This window comes from Osmia bicornis, chromosome 12 (genome assembly GCF_907164935.1).
Source record: "Osmia bicornis bicornis chromosome 12, iOsmBic2.1, whole genome shotgun sequence".
In the NCBI taxonomy this organism is placed as follows: domain Eukaryota; kingdom Metazoa; phylum Arthropoda; class Insecta; order Hymenoptera; family Megachilidae; genus Osmia; species Osmia bicornis.
In genome coordinates, this window is record NC_060227.1 from 9360555 (window position 1) to 9374305 (window position 13751).

The 13751-nt window shown below is 37.9% G+C and overlaps 1 protein-coding gene across 1 annotated transcript; it reads right to left on the reverse strand.

Moving 5' to 3' along the window:
• Positions 1-4244: 4244 nt before the first annotated feature.
• LOC123988364 (golgin subfamily A member 6-like protein 7) lies at positions 4245-12499 on the reverse strand. Its single transcript, XM_046288172.1, has 6 exons — positions 12383-12499; positions 12098-12313; positions 11865-12012; positions 5246-5593; positions 4690-5050; positions 4245-4470 (listed from the first exon to the last, which is right to left on the reverse strand). Exons 1-6 carry the CDS (start codon positions 12497-12499, stop codon positions 4245-4247), a joined length of 1416 nt encoding a protein of 471 aa, XP_046144128.1.
• Between the last annotated feature and the right edge of the window lie 1252 nt (positions 12500-13751).

Sequence of the window (13751 nt, forward strand, 5' to 3'; positions counted from 1 at the left end):
GAATGATTCGTAGGCTGCGCGCTGAACGTCGCGGCAAGGGGAATAGCGGTTGGCGGAGCAAGCTGAAAATAGGCTGAAAAGTGGAATAACAATGATAAAAAAAACGTGGGCATCGCGGGACGGCCGATTTCAGCGAAGCTCAAGTCATAATGCGTAAATTTACAGTTTACAATTGATTTAGTAATTTCATGGTATAATATTGAAAATGAAAATAAAATGGTCAATATTAGAGAAATGATATTTATTACTACAAATAAATACAGCGAGATCGCCTTTTGTCGCGAACGTTGTCGTTCGCACGATCGACGCGAAATTTCGCTGGATATCCGCTTTCAAAACATGTGATTGGGAGACAAATAGCGGAGAGGGGCCGGAGAATTGGAGTCGATGGTACGCGCCATCATGGTAGGCGCCGAACGCGCAAACGGGAGCTCTAATATAAAAAATGAAAGAAGGGAGAGAAGGGAATATGTAATATTGTATTACATATTACAAAATACCATGATATTACTGCATCGAAAAATAATGACTTCATGCAAATCTATAATATAAAACATAACTTACCTTTCTTGCCGTTTTTTATTTTTAGATACACGCTTTGAAAATATGGTATAACTCCGATTTTTCTTATTCCCTTTTAAATGCATTCTGCTTCTTGCATTTTCACTTTCTTCTTTTCGTTCCATATTCACACAATTAGCACAATAAGGTATAAAAATGAAATAGTTCAAAAGTTAGAAATAATACACAACAAATGAAAACTCTATTGAAAACTCTATTGCTTTCTTGCGCGTGTTCACCGTTGTGCAGAAAAAAAAGAAAATCAGAGAGAGCATTAGAAATCCACCGTTGTGCGAGAAAAAAAAGAAAATCAGTGTGAGCATCAGAAATCCAAGATGGTAAGTAGCTTCCAGACGCACATACATTCGTGTCTTCCTTATTTTATGAAATAAGAAGTTTTTATTATTTACTGTGTTCATTTTTAGGACAAAATGGATTGCAGTCCAGTAACGACACAGGGGCCAGAGAATGCGACGGATGAGACGAATGTAAGTACCTTTACGCTCAATATCTCTATCACTTTTATTCTTCTATGTGTTGTGTGAACTGCGATTACTTACATATGTTCTCATTTCAGTAAATTATTTTTCATGTTTACTTACAGAAAAATCAGGAGAACACCGAGAAAGAAACAACAAAAAATGCAGACAAACCTGACAATGATTATAAAAACATAATAGAAATATATAAGAAAGAAGTAAGTATATACATAATATGTATATATTATATATTATATTATAATTGCGATTTCTCAGCGTGGAATCAACGCCCACATGATTATAATACAATAATTATGTTTATGTCTTACAGATCGCTCATCTAAAAAAAGAAATGAAGAAGTGGAAATATAGCAGGGGCAGAAGCGGCGGGAGAGGCAGAGGAGAAGGTGGAGGAGGAAGTGGCAGAGGAGGAAGTGGCAGAGGAGGAAGAGGCAGAGGAGGAAGAGGCAGAGGAGGAAGAGGAAAATGGGGAGGACATGGGAAAAATAATTATACAATAATTTTTAAATAAAAAAAAAATAAAAATACTAATTAAATAAAACAATACTATGGTTTGTTTATTGTACATTTTACCCATACCCTAATTATAAGTAAATATAATATTATTAGAACATAATTTTTTAATACATAGCTGTATTTAAAAAACATAAAGTAAAATAAGTAAAATAAGTAAAATAAATACATATTCCAAACAAATCTTTTTTTTAAATTGGCAAAAAGTATTATATCGCGTTTTTTACAGAAGAACAATATTTCTATTTAATTATATTTGTGCATATCTAAGTTTGTTCATCTATTTTCTATTGACTTTTTTCAAATTTACTGTAAAGATATTGTCTTTTGCCATCATTCCACGTTAGCAGACGTTCTCCTTATACGCCATCTTCTAACCACTAGCAGAACTAAATTTGTCACGTGACTTGCTCTGTATTATCCACAAAATGGCGGAAATGATCTGTGAGAATGCTTTTACGGGCATCCGTTATTCGTCCTTATTTCGCAACAAATGAAGACAAAATAGATCTTAAATTACAGGTAAGGGTTGTGGCTAGGCCGGTCAACTCATGATTTCAATCACAGCACTCTTTTAGTGGCCTAAAAATGCTTCGATTCCGCGAATGCATTTTGTCGATTTTTTACCTCCACTTTAGACGCTTATATTACTAAATATCAACATAATCCCACTGAAACATGAGTTGACCGGTGTGCATTGGACCTTCCTCTTTCGAATAAGACCTCACCCAGCCCTTAATGTTCTCATACAAGGACGAATAACGGAAGCGCGTAAACCCATGTTTATGCCCATTTTTGCCGGTAATGTCAACGCGCTACTATTACCCGTGTCTACCCCCTTAAGTAATAAACAAAATTCATTATAAAATGAGTGAGATATATTAACATGTACAAGATAGATAGATAGCTTTATTTCATGCCTTTCGGCTTTGAAACGGGGTTTGGCACGTGAGTGCGCCTACAATATTTTATAAGATATGTACATTATAAGTTTAATACAATAACGTCCGTTCAGGTCTTCTGTCCCTGGCCTATCTCCTTCCTTCTTCGGATTATTTCCCTCATCCATTTTCTCCCCTGCTCTTGACCCTGCAAAATATTCCACCTTGTTAAATCATTATCCCTTTCTACTTCCCTACATTCTTCTAACAAGTGTTCTATTGTCTACTTTCCTAATCCACACATTCTACAGACGTTGTCCTCTTTCTTTTTCCAGTATCTGTTGCCTCTTTCTTCATTCCGACATCTGAACCTTGCAATCATTGACTGGTCCCTTCCTTTGTATTCTGCTTTCAAATAGTAAGCTCGGTTTTCCTCCCTTATCCCTCTGTAATTTCCGTTATACCTTCCTATTACTATCCTGTCATAAAATGATTGACACTGCTCTGCTCTGTCTAACTGTGATAGATTTTCTGCTAGCGTCAGTTCTCCCGTGCATCTAGCTTTAACCTCCTTTATTTCTATTCCTTTCTCTTCGTAGTATTGTCTTCTCTGTTCTTCCCATTTCGACCTTTTCCTCTCGCATTTTGTATCTATCTCTTTCCAGCATTCTAGTATTATCTTGTTAATTCCTTTCGTCCTTGTTTTTTCTTCGTATCTCACTGCTCTCCTGCCTGCTTCTATTCTTATTTTGTCCTCCTTTGTTTCATCCATTACTATATATGTTGGTGTATTGAAATCCAATCCTAATACCCATTTTATGTACTTTGTATGTAGTTTTTCAAGTCTCTCCGATTCGCTCCATCCCCATATCTCTGCTGCATACATCATAACGCTTTTCACCAAGCTTCTGTAGATCTTCATCCTTCTTTCAAAGTTGTTTTTGAATCTCCTTTCTCCTATTCCCCATGTTTGCTTCATCACTGTTATCGTCTTTTTCGCTGTTTCTCTCCAGTGCATCTCCGTTCCTCCATTTTTCTGGAAGTGATACCCTAGGTATTTGAAGTCTTTTACTTCTTCTAATTCTTCTTCTCCCCATTTCCATATGTCATCTGCATACGACAGTGACCAAAACTTCTCTTTTCCGATCACCATTCCTCCTGCTTGTCATTCTCTCAATTTCTCTTCAAGGTCCGCCGTGTATAACGAGAATAGGGTAGGGCTTAGTGGACATCCTTGCCTTAATCCTTTCGTTGTCCAAAACTTTTCAGATACTTTCTCATTAACTCTGATCCTATTCTCTGTTTCTTTGTAAATTTCGTTAATTCTCGTTCTTAGAGTGTTACTTATTCCTTTTTCCTCCATAACCTTGCTCAGCTTTTCTCTGTTTACTTTATCGAAAGCCGCTGTTAGATCTGCGAAGAAAGCATATAGCTTTCCTCCCTTTTCTTTGATTTCTCTGTTTACCACGTAGTTCAGAATAAAAATGTTGTCCATTGTGCTTCTTCTTCCTTTTCTGAAGCCTGCTTGCGTCTCTGGTATGATTTTCTTTTCCTCTAGTTCTGCACTTAATCTGTTCTCCAGAATCATCGCGTATATCTTGTATGCCGTATTTAGTAGCGTTATCCCTCTGTAATTCTTTACATCATCCCTATCTCCCTTCTTAAATATAGGGCTAATTATACGTACTTTCCATCTCCTTGGCATTCCTTCTCCCTTCCATACTTTGTTTATCATACTTTGTGATTCTGGTGAGTACCTTTCTTCCTCCATGTATCCAGACCTCGTTTTCTAGGCCGTCTTCCCCTGCTGCTTTCCTTTTTTCAATTTCTTAATTTGCCTCATCACTTCTTGCTCCGTTATAATTTCATTTGTATCCTGTTGTTCCTCTGTATCCTCTAATCTCTCTTCTTCTTGATCCTTTAGTTCTTTTCCTTCCAATAATTCCATGAAATATCTTCTCCAGCCCTGTATGCTTACTTTGTTTGTTGTTCCTATTCTTTTTTTCCTCTCCCGTCTTATATATTTCCATATTTCATTTGTGTTTTTAATTTGTTCTATTTCTTCTTCTTCTTTCTTCTGTTGTTGGTCCTTCTTCTTCTCGCAGAGTTTCTTGAATTCTCTCCTTTTCTGAATGTATGTCACCTTTTCCCCTTTCCCTCTTCTCCATTTTCTCAGCTTTTTTCTCGTTTCCCTTTTTCTCTCTGTACATTCTTTATCCCACCATTTCTTGTACCCTGGTTTCAATTCCATTACCTTTACCACTTTCTTGAGTACCGTCCCGTTGACCTTATGTACCATTTCTTCCATCATTTCGTTTGAATCCTCCTTTTCGAATTCAATTTGTTCCACTTCCTCCTGGTAGTGTCTCTTTCCTTCCTCCGTCCAAAGCCGTCTCTCCTTCCATATCTCTTCTTCTTGCTTCTCTACACTGGTTTCTCCATAAATTTCTAATTTCAGCGGTAAATGATCTGACTCTATCCTCTCTTCTATCCTGAAACTTCTGATATCTTCTTTAATTGCTGGGTCTACTAATACATAATCGATTACTGTGTTTCCTTTGCCCCCGATGAAAGTATATTCACCTTCTTCGTCTCCTTCAAAATTACCGTTCATAATTTCCCATCCGTTGTCTTCTACCATTTATATTAGCCTGGTTCCTTCTATGTTTTTTATCTTATCTCTCGATTTTCTCGTTTCTTTGTTTTTCCTATCCTCATTGCTAAATGATCCTTCTAAACCTATTCTTGCATTGAAATCCCCGCCGGTTATAAGTCTTTCTTCTTTCATACCTCCGATTGCCTCTTCTATATTCTCTCTCGTCTTTTTCATATCTCTGCTGTATACCGTGATTATTCTCCATATGTTACCTTGTATCTCAATCTTCCTTTCTTGTATGTCCGAATTTTCCTCCTGTGTATCTCTTTCTGTTATCCTTTTCTTCACTCCCGTTATGATGCCTCCGCTCGCTCTACCTTTGTTCTTCTCTTTTTTTGCCAGTTGACATTTCCAGTTGAAACTGTTCGGCAACCTGTTCTGTAACCCATTCCATTGTTTCTCGTCTACCCAAGTTTCAGTTAGTCCTACAAAATCGTATGTCTCCACGTATTCCCAAAATTGCTTATCTTTATTGTACAGACCTGCGACGTTCCAGAAACCTATCGATAATGTCTTATTCTTTACCTGCTGCTTGTCATGTACCTTCTGTTTTCTTTTCTCGTTCATTTCATTGTTGTAATTTCCCTCTCCTCTCCTGTTCGTCTTTTCAGACGCAGGAAGAGTGGTACTTAGCGCCTTATCTTCTGTCGCGGTCCCGTTTCGCTCGGTGTCTCTCTCTGAAATTAGAGAGTCACCGAACTTTGTCGGCTCCAAAATTTTGCCTCTTCAAGTCCTACTCCCTCTTTCCATTTGAAAATCCTGTCGTTTATCCTTACCTTTCTGTATCCTATTTTCACGTGTGCTCCCTGCTCTCTCTCCGCTTTCGCAATTCCTAAGATTGCCTTCTGAGTTTCTCTTTCGCTTTTTGTTAAATCATTATCAATGTATATTTTCTTACCTTTCAGTTTGCCCTTCTTTATCATTATCTTCTTTTTCTGTTGCCAGTTTCTTAACGTTGCTATCAAAATACTCCCTCTCTCTCCCTTTCTCGTCCAGAAAGCATCCTCTATTTCCACCTCCACCTGCAAATTTTCTGATATTACCTTTACTGCCGTATCTTTCGGTGTTTCGCCTCTTGGTAGATCTTCTCCTTTCAGTGTGATATTGTTTCGTTTCTCCCTTTTTTCTCTTGCCTCCTCTTTTCGCTCTATACGGTTTATTCTTTCAATTAATTCGTCCGCCTCATCTCTTTTCGCTCCTAGATTTTTAATTCTCTTCTGTATTTCTTCTTTTTCTCGCTCCCATGCTTCTTGCTTTCTTTTCCATTCTTCTTTTAGTTCTCTTATTTCCTTATTTATGGATTCGTTTTCTTTCTTAATATCTTGTGTGTCCTTCTTCACTGTCAGCACAAGCTCAGTCAATCTGTCTAACTTGTCCATTTTTATATCTTTAGGTTCGCCTTCTGTTCCTTCGCTTTCTGTTCCTTCCCCTTCTGTAGCTTCTTGCGGTGGTGATTTTCCTACTCTTCTTGCATTTTGGAAATTTTCTATCAGTTCTTTCTCCACTCTTCTTCTTTCTTCTTCTGCTTCTTCTTCTTTTCTTTTTCTTTTAAAAGAGTCCAGCAATGATCCTTGGCTGCCCGACCTATACTTCCCAAGCTGTTCAGCTAAAGTCGGCCTTCCTCTTTTTCCGGAATCCTTTGGGCTCTCCGTCTCTCCTGTCTTACTCATCTATGTTTTTCTCTCTCTGTATGCGCTTCTATGCCTATACTTCTTTACGTGGCTGCGCCAGACTTGACGCGGCCGCTCTGGTCTGCTTCTAGGTGTCGCTACCTTCGTTCTTCTTTATCTCATCAGTTTATCATCCAATCGATCTACATTTATCGACGTATTATTCCACGTCGTTTATTAATCTACAATATCGACTTTTTCCACGTAGCTCATTAGACAACCTAACCTCTTACCTCTTTCGCCAGTTTCATTTCTTTTAAGTAACTTGTTTCCGTGTACCTTTTTGATGCCTTTATACACCTGTGTTCTTTGGTTTTTCCTCTTTCCAGCGGTATTTATTGCACCTCTATCCGTTCAGATTTTCCTTCGGAATTGATTGATTCTGTTTCACTTCTCTCCGACACGTACTGCCTCTATAGCCATCGTCACGTGACCCCCTATTAACATGTACAATTTTACGTTACAGAGAGAGGAACGGCTGCTGGCCTGAAGCGCCGCACCTACCGCGGAAGATGGCCGCGGGGCGGGAGGGGCGGCCCAAACAAATATTTCTTTTCATTATTTTAATTGTATACTTTGTACTTCATTTTAATTTAATATTTCTATTTTATTTACAATTTCATATATTATTTATACTTTCTTTTCGGTTTAGTTTTTGTATATATATATATTTATATTTTATTTTCATTTTGATGTCTTATTTATAGTTTCATTTCATTTTAGTTCTTTATGTATATTCTAATTTTGTTTATTTTTTTTTCATTTTTATATTATCATTTTTTTAATTTTCTTTCGTATTTTACTAAGAATAAAACAAAGAAACATTATTCACATTGTTTTCTTTTATGTCCTTACGACATCCTACAAATACTAAATATACCACTAAAAACTGTTAAATATAATATTTTTCAACCAAAAAAAAACCGACTTCGAAATGCACTAACAAGTGTAAAATAATTTCGATTTCATTTATACCAGTATTCCACACCTATTACTACAATCTACTTAATCGTTAAATTGGTTTACTAAATACATTTCAACCTATTCGGAGGCAGCGCAAAATGAAACAGCAGAATATACGATCATCCCAATAACGATTTGATTGCGGTATGGCAAACTTGGTAATTAATAAGTCGTAAGAAATAAAATTCGAAACGTTATAGATACGGCAGAAAACATTTGTAATTGTAACAATTGTATCAATAGTTGGTAGCACTTCAGATGTACATACATACATGTATACTGCACTTCACGAGAGACCATACTTAACTCGCGCAGCTTACTAGGTCTAAGGACATTTTTAATAACGTGTGTGATTCCCCTCTACAGCTTGCTTCTTACTTTACGATCATATAATTTTAACTATGAAAAATAATAGGAATTTCATTGTATCGTGTATCTTTACCATATCATCATCGGTTATCAGTTATCGTCCGTCATATATTTCCGTCCACCATTTATATGATATGATCGCCAAGTAAGAAACAAGCCGTAGTGGGGAATCACACACGTTATTAAAAATCTCCCTGGACCTAGTGAGCTGCGCGAATTAAGTATGGTCTCTCGTGAACTGCAGTATAGTTAATCCGCAGTGGGAATGTTGATTCCCGTTGAATATTGTTTACTTGAAATTATCAAATGGGTTATTTGTCACAGGTTGCCAACGCCTGAACTAGGATCTTCCTAGTAGAAGAAAAGTTTTTAATTTTGCGCCGCCTCCGAAAAGGTTGAAATGTATTTAGTATCCTATTTAATGATTAAGTAGATTTTATTAATAGCTGTAGAATACTGGTATAAATGAAATAGAAATTATTTTACACTTTTTAGTGCATTTCGATGTCGGATTTTTTTTTTGTTAAAAATTATTTTATTTTTATACATTATAACATAATATTTATTTTTTCAGCCGCAACGATCGCAGCCGTACCAGCCACAGTATATCGTAAGTCGTTTTTTTACTTTCTTGTTCGTACGTTATTTCTGCTATTCACTTCTGTTATACATAATAATATAATATTTATTTTCGCAGCCGCAGCAGAACCAGCGTCAAGCTGCATATATTGTAAGTGGTTTTTTACTTTCCTGTTCGTACGTTATTTGTGCTATTCATTTTTTTTATACATAATAATATAATATTAATTTTTCCAGCCGCAGCCGTACCAGCCGCAGCCGCACCAGTCGCAGCCAGACCAGCCGCAGCCGGACCACCCAGACCAGCATCAAGCTGGATATACTATAAGTCGTATTTTTACTTCCTGTTCGTACATTATTTTTGCTATTCTTTTTTGTTATACATAATAATATAATATTTATTTTTCCAGCCTTACCAGCCGCAGCCGTACCACCCGCAGCCGAATCAGCCGCAGCCGAATCCGCATGATGATGTAAGTCGTTTTTTTACTTTCCTGTTCGTACGATCTTTCTGGTATTCATTGTTTATGAATAATAACATAATATTTATTTTTCCAGTCATAAAGGGCCAAGCAGTTGATGATCAGAAATTACAGGAGCAAAATTAATCGCCTGCGAAGAGAAATGACGCCATGGCCCAGCCGCGGCCGCGGTCGCGGTCGCGGCTGTAATGGTCGTAATATCTCTTTTTATTTATAATGTTTTTATTTTTAAGATTATTATTATTTTTATGTATGTTCATATATCTTGTTATTATTATTAGTTTATTTTATATTTTTTAATTATATTTTTTTGTACATACTTGTTCCGACTATTCGGAGTTACAATAAAATGAGGAAGGACATGAGGTGGAATTGGCGTCACCGGTAAATAAATAAAACAACTGATATATAATTAAAACAAAAAAATAACTTTAATAATTCAAAACCCTAACTGACTCTACTCTACGGGTACCGGCTGTAAAAAACTCCAGTCAAAAGTGGGGAAAAAGCCTGGTTCCAGCAGACAAATTATACTAAAAGAAGATATACATAAAAGGATACAACAAAATACAATAGTCTAAAACGTGAAATAAAACTAGAAATTAAAACTAACATGCACTTGCATAATCATTCAAGCCGTACTATAACTTCGCACAATCGAGAGCTCTCTTACCAATCGTATCGGATGGTGTCTCGCCGACGTCGCAACAAATCGTCGTGGTCCTTACCAAAAAACTACAAACCCTGATCACAGGTAACGTCCCGGCAAAGAGGACAAAAGTGGCCGTAAAAAACGCACCACTAACTGCACGGCTAGCCAGGTGGGCAGAATCAACCGATCGCAGAACTGTGCGCACAGTTAGCCGTCTGAACCACCCACAAGATCGCCCGGCCGTGCAGATAAAATGACAGCACCTAGTTGCTTCAACAAGAGGACCCACGCCCGACAGCCACAGCGCACGTCAACGAACACCACCAGTCCAAGATGCAAAAACACAATTCACTCTTTAAAAGATTTGGGAAAACTCAGAAAAACTCTGGGAAACACCCGCACAAATTGACCGATCACGGTTCAATGCGCGGGCCCGGTCCCGGGCCATACCCCGCCACCACCACCGACACGCCGCCCGCGCCTGCGCAGGGTTGCGTGACATCGTCCAACCGCAGACCCTCGCACAGCGCCAAATTTAAAAACAACCGCTCGAGCAAGTATGCAATCGCGCGACGGGAACAATACTTTTTATCATTATACAGGGTGTTCGACAACAGGTGGGCAATATGTTAAGGGGTGATTCTGGAGATCAAAATAAGACGAAAATCAAGAATAACGAAATAGCGTTTACGGCTTTGTTTTCCAGTTATTAACGTTAAAAAATTCGAGTAAAAAGCGCCAGAAACCTGCAATCCGCTCAGCACCGACGACCGAACGTCAGGTCAGCAGGGGTCGATATAGTCATAACCAAGAATCGTTGAATAGTAGAAACTAACCACGTGCTATTCTGTTTCTCGGTACAGTAAAACCTGGATATATGCAACAAAAGTTTGTCTGGATATATGCAACATCGCTATCCCCTCCACTTGGGGGGATCCCCCTAAGCCGAACTGAGCCGCTCGGCGAGGAAACCGTGTAATATGATCCGACCGTAATATCGGTGTGACTAATACTAATTGAACGATAAAACTTTTTTATCTTTAACTTTTTCTTAATGAAACTTTTACTAATGCATTTGTGAGATTTTTCTGATTAAAATGGTACCAAACACGATATGATTTGGCTACATATGTATAAGGCAGGCCGTACACCAAAGATACATGAAACACGCAACATGCAACATGCAACACGTCGCAAGTTGTGTACGAACGTAGAATAGGTAACGCGGCACGATACAAACGATTTGTACGGACGCCGAATCGACACCTCGCTTGGATATATGCAACATTAAATGCCCAGAATCGACACCTCGCTTGGATATTTGCAACGTTTAAATGCCCAGAATCGACACCTCGCTTGGATATATGCAACGTTTAAATGCCCAGAATCGACACCTCGCTTGGATATATGCAACGTTTGAAACCCGAGTCGACGCCGCAACCGGTTTTCATTTTCAATCCTCCTTTGCTTTTCGCCAACTTTTAACATCAATTTTAGCAAGTAATTATAATTCAAACTATATCGTGTTTGATATCATTTTAATCAGAAAAATTTCACCAATGCGTTAGTAAAAGTTTCAGTAAAAAAAAGTCAAAAATAAAAAAGTTTTATAGTTGAATTAGTATTAGTCACACCGATACGTTTCGGCTCTTTCCTTTGATCATCGGACCTCTCTCTTTCCACCACTGTCTGTCCTTTCTACGTTCACGCTTGGCTGCTCGTCGCGTGTAACCCGAGATTCGACACCTCGACTGGATATATGCAACGCCTGGGTCCCAATGTTTGTTGCATATATCCAAGTTTTACTGTATCCAGGTTTTACTGTAGTAAAAAGAAAATAATGATAATAATAATCGTAATAATAATCAAGATATAGCAGTTAGTTCAAACAAATCAAACAAATCATATTTTTATATTACCTTTAACATTATTACATATACATATATTGTCGTCGTACTCACTTGTTACGGCTATTGCCTCCAATGATCTTCTCCGGTTGACGGCACACGCCATATGCAAGCCGCACTGTGGCCCGTACCATAGATGTGCGGAATGTATCCGCACGGGCAGCCAGCTTGTCTGTCCCAGCCGCGACCGCGACCGCGACGCTCCCTTTCTTTCCGCAGCTGCCTGTTGCTTGCCCTCCGGCATTGTCGTACCATCCGCTGCTCTATACTTCTCAATGACTGGAAAAATAAATATTACGTTATTATGTATAAACAATGAATAGCAGAAATAACGTACAAACAGGAACGTAAGAAAACGATTTACGTTTTGTTGCTGCAAATGCTGCAGCTGCAGAGGCACCACCGGTTGCTGCGGAAGCAGTACTTGTTCACCAGACAGCGACAGGTGCAGCTGCTGGTTTTGTTGCTGCTGTTGCTGCTGCTGGAGCAACTGTTGGTGTTGGTGTTGGTGTTGGTGTTGGTGTTGCTGCTGCTGGAGCAGCTGTTGGTCTTGCTGTTGATCTTGCAGTTGCTGTTGCTGCTGCGGCAGGGGTTAGAGCAGCTGTTGGTGTTGTTGTTGCTGTTGCATCTGCAGCTGTAGTATCTGCACCTGCGCCCGTAGCTGCTGTATCTCCCGCGAGTGCTGCTGCTGAAGTTGCTGCTGCAGTCGCAACAACGGCGTCGTTTGAGATGGTCTCGGAGCTTGCTGCAAGTGCAGATGCTGCATCTGTTGTCGCAACTGGAACAACGGCAGCAGCTGCGGTGGTTGCTGCAGACGCAGCGATCTCTGCGGCTACTGAACTTGCTTGCAACTGCGTTTGCGGTTGCTGTTTTACTTCTCCTGATTTTCCCTTGGTACGTTCTAAAAGAAAATTGAAAAACATGAATAATATGTACTGCAGAGAAATTTCAAATATATTTATCCAGAAATTTACGAGTATTCATTGACAATTACATGTATTGAAGTGTATTGAATTACAAAATATAATTAAACCAGTTGACAGAAAACCAATGTATCATGGAAGAATATTCCGGAAGACAACAATTTTCTCCACACAAATTAGCGCACAAATATACATATAGGGGGTCACAAAATTATTCGCTCACCGTTTAAAACAGAATAGCTCATTTAAAATTGGACCAAATAACGTGAGGTTTCTGGGGAAACTATACAAATTAGTTTAATAAGATACGTGCTTTTGTCGTTTTAAAAAATTACAATTTATTGAAATCGGGAAAAAAATAGTAAAGGGCAATTTTTTAACTTTTTTATCTGAGCTTGCAATGAAAATTTAAAATATGACGTTTGTAAATTTAAGTATGTTATGTGTATACTGAAAATATCATCGAGATCGGTCAATGCACTTAGAAGTTACAAGTAATTACAATTTCCGAAAATCGCGACTTTTCATCTATACATCTCTGTATACAGTAAAACCTGGATATATGCAACAAGAATTGGAACCCAAACATTGCATATATCCAAGCAAGGTGTCGATTCTGTGTTTGTAAACATTGCATATATCCAAGCGAGATGTCGATTCTGCATCCGTACACATCGTGTATATGTACCCGAGGGGTCGACTCTATGTTGTTTATTCTATTATTATTGTTTATTTATTCTATTGTTTATTATTCTATTATTATTGTTTATTTATTCTATTGTTTATTATTCTATTATTATTGTTTATTTATTCTATTGTTTATTATTCTATTATTATTGTTTATTTATTCTATTGTTTATTATTCTATTATTATTGTTAGTTTGTAAATTATTCAATACAATTCTGTACAAGTAATTTTAATTACTTGTAACTTCTAAGTGCATTGACCGATCTCGATGAAATTTTCAGCATACACATAACTCATTTCAATCTACGAAAGGCATATTTAAAATTTTCATTATACGCTCACATAAGAAAGTTGAAAAATTACCCTTCACTATTTTTTCTCACGGTTTCAACAAATTGTCATTTTGT